At 46.5% G+C, this 13635-nt stretch overlaps 2 protein-coding genes across 2 annotated transcripts; one reads left to right on the top strand and one right to left on the bottom strand.

Moving 5' to 3' along the window:
- The first annotated feature begins 2056 nt into the window (after positions 1 to 2056).
- On the top strand, positions 2057 to 3359 carry LOC120665723 (putative cyclin-dependent kinase F-2). The gene has a single exon (XM_039945380.1). The coding sequence runs from the start codon at positions 2173 to 2175 to the stop codon at positions 3211 to 3213; it is 1041 nt and encodes a 346-aa protein (XP_039801314.1). The 5' UTR covers positions 2057 to 2172; the 3' UTR covers positions 3214 to 3359.
- Positions 3360 to 4590: 1231 nt separating this feature from the next.
- LOC120665721 (beta-glucosidase 22-like) lies at positions 4591 to 8959 on the bottom strand. Its single transcript, XM_039945379.1, has 13 exons — positions 8632 to 8959; positions 8391 to 8454; positions 8052 to 8110; positions 7501 to 7576; positions 7320 to 7391; positions 7034 to 7121; positions 6643 to 6898; positions 6309 to 6424; positions 5993 to 6213; positions 5765 to 5793; positions 5516 to 5618; positions 5160 to 5250; positions 4591 to 5052 (listed from the first exon to the last, which is right to left on the bottom strand). The coding sequence occupies exons 1-13, from the start codon at positions 8797 to 8799 to the stop codon at positions 4821 to 4823; spliced, it is 1575 nt and encodes a 524-aa protein (XP_039801313.1). The 5' UTR covers positions 8800 to 8959; the 3' UTR covers positions 4591 to 4820.
- Positions 8960 to 13635: the final 4676 nt, after the last annotated feature.

The following is a 13635-nucleotide window of genomic DNA, read 5'->3' on the forward strand; positions in this document are numbered from 1 at the left end:
TACATATCCGATGCAGCGATGTCCTCATCAGGATGACTTCTGGGTGGAATTTGAAGTTATGCATGCATTATACTATCAACAAGCCCTCGACGTCTCTATCCTCAATATTTGGGTTTTATAAGTATCAACTAATATCTAGATTAAATGATTAATACATTTTGTTAACCAGTGGCGTAAACACTATATAATTTATATGTTATCGTTTAGTATGGAGATTCAAAGATGTCGAAATGAAGGATGGCAGCATCAAGGGGGCTTCATGAGTCCTTGCTAATCAACTAGAAAAACCCAAAGTAATGTACAATAAGATGTGTCAAAATTTGTACAATTTTCTAACTGTGCAATATTACAAATCCCATATAATGATACCCTACGCCTATGGGTAAGTCTTGGTTAACTCTTATTTCTTTTATATTTCTAAATAAATGCTAAGTCTAATGTATGTATATATGATTGTATATGTATATCTGTAGTTATCATTGGATTTTGCTCACATTTTGCATGAAGAGCGCCAATCTTGTAGTGTACGACTCTATGAGGTACCCAAAGAACGCAATCCAACACTTAATAGACCCATTGAATATGTAAGTTCAATTTGCACCATCCAATCCTTTTCATTTTTAGATCAATTATTCAACATCAAAATTAATTTTAAGTGCAGGGTGTGGAAAATTTTGAGAAAAAGAAAAAAAAAGAGTCGGCCAATGGAAGGAGGAATTGAACATTAGAATTGATTTTCCGGTATGTGGGGTTGTAAACTTTTTTCTAATTAATCTCATTGTGATTTTTTTCTAATTAATCTCAATTGTTCTGTATAGACATACACAAATATTGAATAGCTAATTTATTTCTCTTATAGTGTGTGAGACAAAAACAAGGAACTGATTGGTGTGAGTACTATGTATTCTAGTTCATTCACGGTTTAACTCCATGAGGGAGGGCTACCATGAAGTTTACAATGTTGATCGAATTAACACTGTTTGCGAGCAACTCGTAGGATTTATTATGAGGGAGATCGTGGATTCTAGAGACGAGTTCTACCATAACGGTCACATCAATAGTCATTCTGCATCAATGTCGTGTGGTGTCTAGTACCTGCACTATAAACATAACTTGTATATTTGTAAATATTTGTAAATGTGATGTCGTGTTGTTTGTATATTTATAAATATATTGTTATAGATAAGTAACTTAATTATATGAGTGTCAATGACTTTTAGTTATTTTTTAATATTCTTTGAACTCGAACGCGACTAATGGATATATAGTAGTGTAGAGTTCGGATAAGCATAGCAATTTTGAAAGAATAAATAAATTAAGTAAAATAGAATTTGAAAAAAAATAAGAAAAACAGTCTGGTAGCAGTTGGAAAGAGCAATCAATACTAAAGGGACCGCCAGCTTGCGTCAGCGTGGTGACCGCTTTGGTACCAGTTGGTCTTTCCAATCGGTACCAAAAGTGGCCTTAAGCACTGGGTGAAATACCCCGTGTCTTAGACCAAGGCCTTTGGTCTCGGTTTCCTAGTACTAGTTGGAAAACCAGGACAAAAGCCGGTTTCCAACCAATACTAAGGGTAGTAGTGTGAAGTGAGTTGAAACTAGATTGTTAAATTTTTGAATGACTAGAATAGCATCGGTTTGTCAGATATCCGCATGAAAAAATTGTCTTAGTGAAATTCGAATTTCTCTATGTTTACCCACGTCCGGTAAACTAGTCATATAGATATAGAAAGTGATTTATATATAGGTACATATGTTACACAAGACCTCGGCAGTAGTGAGTGTGAGTCTGGTGACACGGCAAATTGATAATACTAGCAAATACTACTGGCGCCAAGGTCACCTCTTCTATCTAGAAACAAAACAAGCAGAGTAGCCGGACCAGCCGGAAAAACATGCTCTTGTGTGGCCGAAGCTGTGTAGCTGGGCATGCACGAATCCCTGGCTGCGCGGCGAGCAAACCGACTTTCTTGGCAGCGTCGGATTTCGACTCGCAGTCGACTTGGGCTTAGCCATCGTCGGAGTCGGACTCACTCCGCTGTGTATATAGTTGCCGCCGCCGCTTCCGCATGGTTCGCAACTTCGCATCGTTACCAGCTTCCCGCCGCCGTCTCGCCCTCCCCCTCCCCGCGCCGATCAGCCCGTCGCCTCCCTTCCCTTCCCTTCGCGCGCGATGACCGCCTGCGTAGAGACCGCCGCCGCTCCCCACCGTTTGGGCGCCGCGGCCGCGCCACGGACCCGCAAGAGGACGCGCGGCGTTGCCATGGGCAGCACCGACGACTACGAGGAGATCTGCCGCCTCGGCGAGGGGGCCTTCGGCGCCGTCGTCAAGGCGCGCCACCGCGCCACCGGCCGGGCCGTCGCCATGAAGTACCTCGTCGAGCCCGGCGGCGGCCACGCCGCGCTGCTGCGGGAGGCGCGCTTCCTCGAGGCGTGCGCCGCGAACCCGTTCGTCGTCGGCTCCCGCGGCCTCGCCAGCGACCCGGCCACCGCGGAGCTCTGCCTGGTCATGGACTGCGGCGGCGCGAGCCTCCGCGACGCCCTGCTGCGTCACAACAGTCTCCACGGGGGGCCGGGCCCGGGCCCGACGCCGCTGCCCGAGGCCACGGTGCGCGCCACCATGCGGCAGCTGCTGACGGGCGCCAAGGGGATGCACGACGCCCACATCATCCACCGCGACATCAAGCCGGAGAACATCCTCGTCGGCGACGACCGCGTCGTGAGGTTCTGCGACTTGGGGCTGGCCGTGGGCATGGCCGAGCGGCCGCCGTACGAGCCGGCCGGCACGCTGTGGTACATGGCGCCCGAGGTGCTGCTGCGCAAGCCCGACTACGACGCGCTCGTCGACACCTGGTCGCTCGGCTGCGTCATGGCGGAGCTCATCGGCGGGAGCGTCCTGTTCCAGGAGCTCGACTCGGAGGACCAGCTCTGCGCCATCTTCGGCCTGCTCGGCATGCCCAACGACGCGACGTGGCCGTGGTTCTCGTCCACGGCGTTCGGCGCCGAGATCCCGGAGACGGAGAGGCAGCTGCGCAAGTGCAGCCTCCTACGCTGCAAGTTCCCCGAGTCGAAGCTGTCCCAGGAAGGATTCGACGTCCTCAGTGGCCTCCTCACGTGCAACCCCGACAAGCGGCTGACGGCAGCTGCCGCGCTTAAGCGACCATGGTTTCTCCAAGATGGGCGAGCTGCAGCAGCTGCTGGCCAAGAAACATGAGTTGTATTATTTGAACTGAATTCGTTTCTGCTGTTTTTCCCAATGAATTTGATTGGGCCATGACGTGGACTGGTTCATTCTTGTACTGAAGCAACATGGCTTGTTGACGTATCTCAAATATATGTGGATTTTAATTGCTGCTGCCAGATTTCACGTTCTGAGCACTTCAGATTGTGAAACTTTCAGACAAGAGAAATAATCATATTTTTAAACACATCCATCATAATCTAGATAAAAAACAGACAACAAGGCACGTAAAAATATACCACAAGAGTTACTGGGAACGAGTTGTAGCTAACAGATCAGGACTGTCCATTGCCCAACAAAGTGAACCAAGCAACAAAAAGCTTGCGATTGCTTTGGCACTCATGCAGATGCTCAATATAAGTCAATAGCACATCAATTTAACAAAATTCGTGTGAAGAAAATGTATTCTTTTGAGCGTCAGTTTGAATGGAAATAACAGAACTAAGGGAAGTGCCATGAAATGAACCAATGATAAACTCTCGCGCCAAATAAGGTGAGCAAAATTTTCTAGTGCCATATAAGAAACTGATTTTTATCTAGTGCTATATTGGGAATTTTCTCTGACAATTTCTAAGTCGTTTTTGTTGGATATTCATATTCTTGAAGAGCCCGTCATATTAATTTGACTCTGAACAGTTGATATCGCCTGATTTTGGCTTCGTGAAGATGATGGAGACGGTTGGGTTAAAGTCAAAGGGTGATCACAATCTATGCCCAGCCAACCTAATTGGCGTACAAATGTGGCACGACAAATTCTCTGAAGAGTGATATGTGTTGAGCGTTGAAAGTACTAAATCGACATGGGCACCTCTACACTAACAAAGATGAAGTGACGCAGAGGAGCTAGGCCTAAGGCCTGTGGTACTCATCTCTGCGTTACTGCATGCTCATCTGTCATCTTCAGGTTAATTTCTAGTTCCTGCCCACATCAAGAATTCAAGATCTGCGGATTTCAGTCAGGGGTAAACTGAACTTCTTCCCCGTGTGGCTTCGCTCTCAAGATTCTCAGTATCCATCTTTCCAGGTTAAGGTTCACAGGTTGCTTGTTTCTAGTGGAGGAAGAAGTTTCAGGAGCAAAAAATTCATGCCAGTCTCTGTTTGCTGTTGGATCAGGTCGATTCAAGTTCCGTAGTAACTTTTAATGTAGAAGCGTATATCTCTTGTCCGAGTGTTAGAATGCGGCCCATTTTATGCATCCATGTCTCCCGGTTGTCATCTTCTCAAGAAAAAAGGCTCCGGGTTTCGGAGGTTGTCTTGTTGAGGAGCAGCTCATTGCGGCGGTATGGTTGGACATGGTGAAATTCTGTTTTTATTAGTATGAGAATTTCAATAGTAAGAAACAAGAAGCCGTCACAATAATTATTGCTCTCCGTATATTATTTATATGTGAGTACCTAACAGTCATGACAACTGAAGCGCACATCCTACAGCAAATGTGTGTATCTATGGCTATGATAACTGGCAACTGAAATTTTGAGCCTAACTATAAGAAACTCAAGAAAAAAATGTTCATGTGAACTGTAAAAAAAAAACAAGGAACACTCTTTTCCTCTGCTATGTATGAGCTGCAATAAAGCTCATTATTGCTCAGCATGTGAGCTTGCATCCGTACTGATCATGCTTTCTATGTTTATTCTGATCTCACTCCTCAAAAATTCGGAGTACCACTGGGCAGAGAGTTTCGGCTGCCTTGGCAGCTCTGGGTCCTTAAAATCAACATGATAGAGACCGTATCGCGAATAGTAGCCTGCTAGCAGCTCAAATACATCCAGGAATGACCAAACAAAATAGCCCTTCACATTGGCTCCATTCCTGCATTAACAAAAAAAAAACCCAAAATTTTACACAACAGCTAAGTGTTTGTAGAAAAGAAGACCACCTTCCTTTTTCCATGATTACAAAGAGCAGAACATGTATACCTTAGTGCAGTGACAGTGCTGCCAATGTAGCCACTCAAGTACTCTACTCTCTTATGGTCCTCAATTGAGTCATTGAAATACGCCCCATATCCTGAATAAAATGAAAAGCAAACAAGAATCAGTTCTACAAAAGCAGCAATTAGGTGACTACGAGCCAATTCAATGACCCTGTTTGGTTTCTGCAGAATGTGCAGATCAGGTCCTTGAAGTTTATTTTTATACTCATCATAGCTGTTCTTTGTACTTGGAAAAAATTTTAGTCCAACATAGGGCGCAACAATATGTTGGTGGCACTCATAACAATTGCGACGGGGTCTAACTGAAAATGCTGGGCAGTTCAGTAGAATATCACTTGCCGTTTTCTTGTACATAGATAGGAACGTTCTTGTAAGTGTTGGTGAGGTATTCGAGCATATATTGCAGCCCCTGTGGATCAGTAGGCATGCCGACTGGAATAAACTGTACCAAGCGCATAAACTATTATCAGTTTGACTAGCAAAACAAGAGGCACAAAAAAACATCACTTCACTTGGTTAGATGCAGTTCAGTTCAGCTGCATTAGGAAAGAGCTAGCAAAATTCAGTGAGCGATAGTTCAAAGAATACCTGACCAGAGGGTGGATCATTGCGAGAAACTGCAACAAAAGACAGGCAGGACACGGTTACAACAAAGAACAGACAATCAAGTTGCGCATGTCTGACAAAAATAATACACCGAGGTATCTGATGATGCAGTCATGTCTGACAATCAAGTTGGCAGCTGCTAGTCTTATGTATCTGATGATGCAGTCATGTCTACTGAAATGGTTTGTTTTCACACAAGATTAAACTTACATCTGAAGGTAGCGGCCAGATCACCATTGTAGTCCCGGAGCCCGGTATCTGCGCTGTTGGATCGATCGCTAACATACACTGAGGTGTAGTGGTTTATGCCAACGAAATCAGCCGTCCCACGGATCATCTCCGACTGTTCTTTGGTGAACTTCGGGAGCCGGGACCCAACTATCCTCTTCATGCTTTCAGGATAGTCTCCATATACCAATGGGTTTAGGATCCTAAACAGAACAAAATGCAAAGTGATGTTGTCGATGATGAATTTATATCAACTCGTAATTTGGAGAAGCGAACAAAAAGAACCGGGAGCACTTACCAACCAATCATGAAGTCGAATGATCTCTGCGTCGCCGCAACGTCAGCGGGGCTCGACGAGAACGGGTAGTTCCAGAAGCTGTAGAGGTTCATGCCAACGAAGCCCTTCTGCGTAGCCTGCAACAACGGTCATGTTGCAGAGGTAAACAAGCTGGACGAGTCTTCCCTGACTTTGGTCCCGGGCACTGACACGTGGGCCCAACCCCACGCGTCAGTGGCCCAAATGCAGAGGGACCAAAGTCTTGCCTGGTCACTGGTGCTGGACTTACTGAGTTCTGAACTTCTGATCACCAGCAGAAGAGGATTATTATGAGCATCTTGTTGATTATTTATACCTGGTACTTTTCTCTGTAGAGCTTGACGGCGGCGGCGTGTGCGAGGATGGAGTTGTGGCCGACGATGTAGGGCTCCACGGTGGAGTTCCCGGCGGTGCAGTTGATGCCGAACGGCGCGGAGCAGCGGCAGGGCGGGAAGGCGCCGCTGTCGTAGGCGGCGATGGAGATCACGTTGGGCTCGTCCATGGTGGTCCAGTGCCTCACCCGGTCGCCGAACTCCCGGAAGCACGCGTCCGCGTACGCCGCGAAGTCCTCCCTGCACGCATGCCTCAGGATTTCAGTCCCAGATGCTACTTCCTGAATGCTGCTTACAACTAACAGTGTTGTGTCTTCAATATAATCAAGCAGGGGATGGAGTGATCGATCGGTGACCAGCAGAGAGAGATCTTACACGACCCTGGGGCTCAGCCACCCGTGGTACTCGTCCTCCAGGATCTGAGGGAAATCCAGGTGGTACAGGGTCACGTGTATCTCGATGCCTGCAGCAGTCAGCAGATCGATTCAGTTCAGTACATCTCCATTCAGTTCAGTAAATCATGAGGGGCAACACTTGTGCCTATGAGTTCAGTACATCTTTGTGGTGTGGTGGGATACTGTCAAGAATTTTATCACTTTTCTGTCAAATTTTTTTCCATGTGAAACTTCTGCATGCGTTCAAAGCAGAGTGACTCGCTTACCCCGTTTTACTAGCTCATTTATCAGGTTGTTGTAATACTCGAGCCCCTTTGGGTTGATGGGTCCTCTTCCTCCTGTGCTCATATAGAGGGCGAAGAAACCAATTATTACAGTGAGAGATCCCAGACTAGCTAGGGAAAGATACGTAGTGACTCTCGCCCAATCTTTTGGCAGAGTTCTTACTTGGAATAAGCCTGGACCAAGAAATGGAGAAGCGGTAGGCCTCCAGGCCAGTATCACTCATCAACTTCACATCCTCCTGAAAAGAGTTTGGAATGTGTCCTCAATATAAGTAAAAGCACTGTTCTTGCAGTTGTGCATCACACTGTACTAGCAAACTTTAGTAAGAAGATCACATATAGATTAAAAATAAGATTCATGGCATTAATAGATTCACGATAAAAAGTTCTTTCACAATAATCACTAATTCTGTTAACATTGGTAAATCAATATTCAGTCAAAATTAATGCCGTATTAAAAACTACCTGATGGCTTAATGAACTTATATTTGAGATCATATACAAACTATCATATATGCAATTTACATAAGAATGATGTTATATACTAGTATTTATATATAGTCAAATGGGGCCCTCGTTCCATATGTGATCTGTCAACAAGGTATACGGTGTGGAAATGACAGGCAGAAAAGTTGTAGCTAGTATATGACAAGGCAAAGTAACAAACGGGAAGATCACTGTCAGGTAATCTAGCCGATGAAATGGAGTCCAGACCTTGTATTTGTGGTAGCCGTCTGCGCCGAGATCTCCTGTGCTCTTGTCCGGCATCCTGCCTGTAGTCACAATCAGGTGAATAGCTCCAACAAGAAAGCGCTACAAATAAAACCAAAATTCTACACTAAAGTCACAGCAATATGCTACAAAGACTAAAATCAAACTTAAAGAAAAGTTCATGACGAATATATATGTTGCTTTTCCAGTACCTTGAAATAATAATAGTAATAATTAAAAAAATAGAGCGGCTTAAAGGGGGAGTCGTTGAAATGTGAAGCTGTATCTACTATGCACTATTTTCATCATATTTTCAACTCGATCTTAATTAGTTAAGATCACCTGCATGAGTGAAAGTGTCCCAGATGCTTGGGCTCCTTCCGTCTTCATCGGTTGCCCCCTCGTACTACATATACACAAGAATCAGATTAAGCAAGAAATAAAAGGCAACATCCAGCAAAGTTCGACAGAACAAAGTTAATTACAGGAACTTCTCAAGGTGTGTTACAACTTACAACACTCCAAGGCCAAAGCTTTTGCATGCAATTCTTCAGTTGTATATATGGATACATGCTGTTATTACCTGATACGCTGATGTGCCGGCCCCAAAGACGAAGTCCCGGGGGAAATCCTGCCTCGTGAAGTTGAGAGCTCGAGCCGCCGCCGTCTCGCCATGCCATGGCGCCACAAGAAGCAGCTGGAGCGACAGGAGGGCGAGGACGTGCCTGCAGATACGAGAAGGGGCCCCCATGTCTCTCGAGTCTCTAGTGAAACCTGGCCACTTCCCCGGAGTTTGCCTCTCGCTCTCTTGCCGTGCGGTCTATTTATGAAACTTTTTTCAGTCTATAACCAACATGGATGGATGATAGGAACAGGTTGTACTTTTTTTTTTTGAAGCAACAGGAGGGGATGATAATTTCCTACTGGTTATAAGGTTGACCGGGTTGTATTTGCTACTATTATATATATGCCAGAGTTTCGAAACAGGCTTGGAACAAATCGTACAGGAATTTCTTTTTTTTTCTTTTTGAAAGGCAAACGTACAAGACACTGCTTTGGGCACCCTACCTGTTGAGCGCCTTGCTTCTATGCAGGGATTTCAAGAGGATATATATAAGGTTGACCAATCCAACAATATATAGGAAGGAGGTATCTGGCCTGGCGCCCCTTATGGACTGTCAAGTTATTTGCATAAAAATGGTTTACTATAGGGATGTCAATTAGTGACTCTTAGTTGCACCTTCATTCCTTTTTAGTTCAAAATTTTGCACTATCTCTTCAAAATCAAATTTTATTTTAAAAAATTAGTAAAATTTTGAACTAAATAGGGTTACAGGTGCACCTAAGAGTCACCAATTTACATCCCTGTGACTTACCATATCTTCTAGAACCGGCCCCGATGCTGTGTGCGCCTATAGCTGGCATCATTTGTTGTCAAACGGAAGGGCAAGAACATCAAATTCCTTATCATGCTGATCTAGGGTTAGATTTTTTTTCTAGGAACAGTGCAGCAGGAAAGTTACAGAGCTTTGGCTCTCGAATTCAGGAACGTCTTAGTCGTCGCGTCGTGAGACTTGACTTCCCATGTGCAGAGGAGGTGTACATATGCTCCTGGAAGTTCCAAGAAATTAAACTACTCCTCCAGTGGCGAAGAGAAGTTGGAGAGGTGTGGAAGTCTCCGATGCCAGATGCATAGGATTCAACTGGTGGAGCTCATCGCTGGCTGCAAGGCGCCAAAGGTGCCACGCCAGCGCTGGTGTAATGTAAGACGAAGAGAGCAACCGGGTCACCACGCACTATCATGAGCGGCACCATCTGGAGCCTTTGTAGCTAGCTAGTGCTCCTAGTTTATCACTACACAGCTAGGCGACCATTGCATTGAGAGGTCGAAGACGTCGGCATCATGTCTGCGACTCCAAAGTGATGATCAAGCAAGCTGCAAGCAGACACCACACCAAGAGTCCAATATAGATACGTGAGATCATCAGCAAGTTCCGTAGGTCATCCTCTGTGTACATGCCGGCAGATCTGGAGGGGCGTGCTTGGAATCAAATGGGTGTATTGTAGCATCAAAAGATGCAACAAGCTAGAAGCAAGCGCAACAAGCATATCCGAGGTGACAAGTGGTGGCCTATATATATGGAACCCTTTCAATTCCCTTTCTCCTTAAAGAGTGCATATGCAATATTTAATTAAAATTCAAAACTTCCCGAGTTTATTTGATCACTATACAGTTTCGATCTTCGTGAGATTGAATTGACAGGTATACAATTTACCTGGTCAAATTCTCTCGCCGATCCAACTTATGAAAAACTTGACAGAGCACTGATGACATCGGAATAGAAATTCAAATACCCTATGGTCATGGTTCATGCACTAGACAGAGGGATATCTGATCATGCTCCTCTCTTCTTAGACACTGGGGAACCATCTTTTACTGGGATCGCTAAGCAGTTCAAAATGGAACTCAGTTGGTTAACCCATAATGAGCTCAAAGAGCGCGTCATCGAAATTTGGAATAAACCAGTGGGCGGACAAAAATCAGTGCAACGCTGGAATAGAAAAAAGGGAGCACTCAGAAAACACTTGCGGGGATGGGCTCGCCATCAGCATGGGGTGTATAAAGCCCAAAAGGAGCAACTCCAATCTGTTGTAACAAATCTTGACACTATGGCTGAAACTAGAATGCTCTCAATATAACCAATAACCAATCTGTGTATGCGGCATGGGGCCTCCCACTGCTTCATGATGTTTCAAGTATGTTTGGAAATTGGACGATTGGTGTACCTAAAGAGTATAAATAATTAGTCCGTGTGGACGCAGCAGCCTTGTGTTGGTCTGTTTGGCGCTGCAGAAACTTTGTGATTTTTTATAACAAATAACTGTCCTTTTTGCAGGTGATCTACTCTAAACACACTGGCTATGCACGTGGGCTATCCTTCAGCCGCCTACGGTAGGCAGGACGCACTTGTAGCAGCGTCGCATTTTTTGGAGCAGGTGGCTATGGATTTTTTTTTGCTCGGGCACACGGGTGGCGGTCGAGTCTTAGGATTGATAGTCACAAGTTTGTCCGGTTTTTTAAGACTTTTGTAGGCTATGTGCCTTTCTGGCAGAGGTCGGGAAAATTTCAGTATCATTTTCAAATTAATATAAGTTCCCTTTTCCAAAAATAGACTGCTGGCAGATAAAATTGAGGAATGTTGAGTACTCTATCCTGCCTGTGATGAGTGAATTGTCAACCGTGTGGTGTGATCATGCGCTTGGTCTTTGGATTGCAGGTACACGGGCGTCGAGTGTTGACGGAGAGTTGCCGTGAAGGAGCTCAGGTCGGGCGGCAGCTGTGGCGTCCATTCCTGGATCGAGGGTGCAAGCGGCGACGGAAGGCGGGTTTCTTGGTTTGCGCCACAAAACCAAGCAGGCAGACGGCGGTCAAAGACGCCAAGTCGTGGAGGCACGGGCGTCGGTCTCGAGACTGGCGGAGGTAACGGACGTCGACGGCGTCTAGGGCCTTGCTGCGGGCGAGGAGGTGACGGGTGACGGGCGTCGGGCGGCGTCTAGGGCCGTCAGGAGGCCGAGGCGGGAACGGCGTCTAGGGCCACGGCGTGGAGGCGGGAATCTTCCCGCGCATGGAGTTTTGGCGGTTTTCTCAAAACCGGCCATCTACCCTGGTTTCGCGGACCCTCCAAAACCGCGGACCGGATCTTCGTCAACGTGGAGGCATCACAGGGAAGACTTCGAGTCGAAGAAAGAAACTCCACCGTTGATTGAGGATGTGTACAGGGCTGTTGCAGACCCGACCGGTCTGACCGGTCCCTTGGACCGGTCTGACCGGTCTGGCCGCAGCAGCTGGGTATAAATACCCCCACCAGCACGTGGCTGGGTGAGTCTCTTGAGTCTTTTTGTATCTTCTTCGTTTTTCCTTCTCCCTGCCCCTGCTCCAGGTTAGGGCCAAGGACTCCAACGCAAAAGAGGGTTAGGGTTTAGCTAATCTCTCAAATTAGTGGGTAGGATGATGGGTTCGAATTCTCCTCTTTTGGTGTGTTTTGTGTTTGGAGGAGACAACTATTTGAATTCGTGCTTTGTTGTACTCTTTGTGACGATTCCTATGCATCTAGCCTAGTGCCAAACCCCCTGGAATCGCGAGTTCTCACAAATTAGAGTTTTTGTGTTCTTGAGAAAACCCCAATCCACTTTAATCTTCCCCCGAATTCTCAAGATCCTTTAATCTTTTGGAAGAGATCTCTTGGGGATATGTTCACGGGACAGATGTGAAGGTATCCTCCAAGTTTCGTTGGATTTGGACTTCGTTTGCTCGAGATTCAACATTTGAAGCTTTGTTTACGGGCTGTCTGGGAGCAACCGGTCTGACCGGTCGGTGAAACCGGTCTGGGATTTCAATTCCAGCCCGACCGGTCTGACCGGTCTGTGTAAGTGGTCTGACCGGTCTGTGTCTGCCAGGTCTGCTGATTTTCTCGTGTGCTTCCGCGTTTTCGCTCGCTCATTTTAGGGCTTGTTTGTGTTGGTTTAGCTCTTCTATAGCTATTCCAAACTTCACCTAGAACTCTTGAGGGCTTGTGGTGATTTTGGGATATAGGCCGATGGATCGATTTCGGGAGAAATTTTGATCAGCTCCCTTTCACCCCCCCTCTGGTCGCCGGTTTCGGTCCCTCAATTGGTATCAGAGCTTGGTTGAGGTTTTCAGTACCTTAACCGGTTCGAAAACCACTTTGCGACCATGGTGAGTCTTGGTAAGATCCCTGTGTTTGCTGGCGAGGACTATGCTTATTGGAAGGTGCGTATGCGAGGCTTCTTGCAAAGCATGGGAGCTGAGGTTTGGGAGATCACCAAGAACCAGGCTTACGAGGTGCTTGCCATTCAGACCACTCCTCTTCAGGTGTCCGAGCACAAGGCTAACGCCAAGGCTGTCAATGACTTGTTCGCTGGCGTTTCTCGTGCGGAGTTCTCACGCGTCCAGGGTTTTCAGGAAGCCCACAAAGTTTGGATGTGCCTTGAGATCTACCACAAGGGCACACCTCAGGTGAAGGCCAGACTGTTCGAGACTCACCGGTGTGAATACGAAAACTTCACACAGGGGCCGGGTGAGAGCATTGGCGACATGTTCAGTCGGTTTCAATCGATTGTGAACAAAGTCAATGCGAACAGATCTACTGATGCCCTTGAGTACACAGAGCATGAGAAGGCCCTCAAGCTTCCCTACGCACTTGACCGCTCTGTGTGGGATCTCAAGGTAAACACGATCATTGAGTCTGCTGGCTATGAGACTCTGACCGTGAACGAGCTTTTCAGCAAGCTCAAGGCCACGGAGGTGGATAACCAGACACAAGCCAAGCTCAATGGTGCCCCTCCTTCCAAGAGCATCGCTCTTGTGACTGGCCCAGATGGATCGAGCTCTAACGCTAACTCTGCTCTTGGCTTTTCTCTTGCCTCTTTGCCTTCTGTCATAGATGAGCAGCTGGAGACACTGGGCGACGACGACTTATGCCTCCTCATCAGCAAGTTCCAGCGCGTCTACCACAACAGGCAGAGGAACAAGAACCCCGGGTGATACAACTGCGGCGATTTGAAC

The sequence above is a fragment of the Panicum virgatum genome, chromosome 3N (genome assembly GCF_016808335.1).
Source record: "Panicum virgatum strain AP13 chromosome 3N, P.virgatum_v5, whole genome shotgun sequence".
In the NCBI taxonomy this organism is placed as follows: domain Eukaryota; kingdom Viridiplantae; phylum Streptophyta; class Magnoliopsida; order Poales; family Poaceae; genus Panicum; species Panicum virgatum.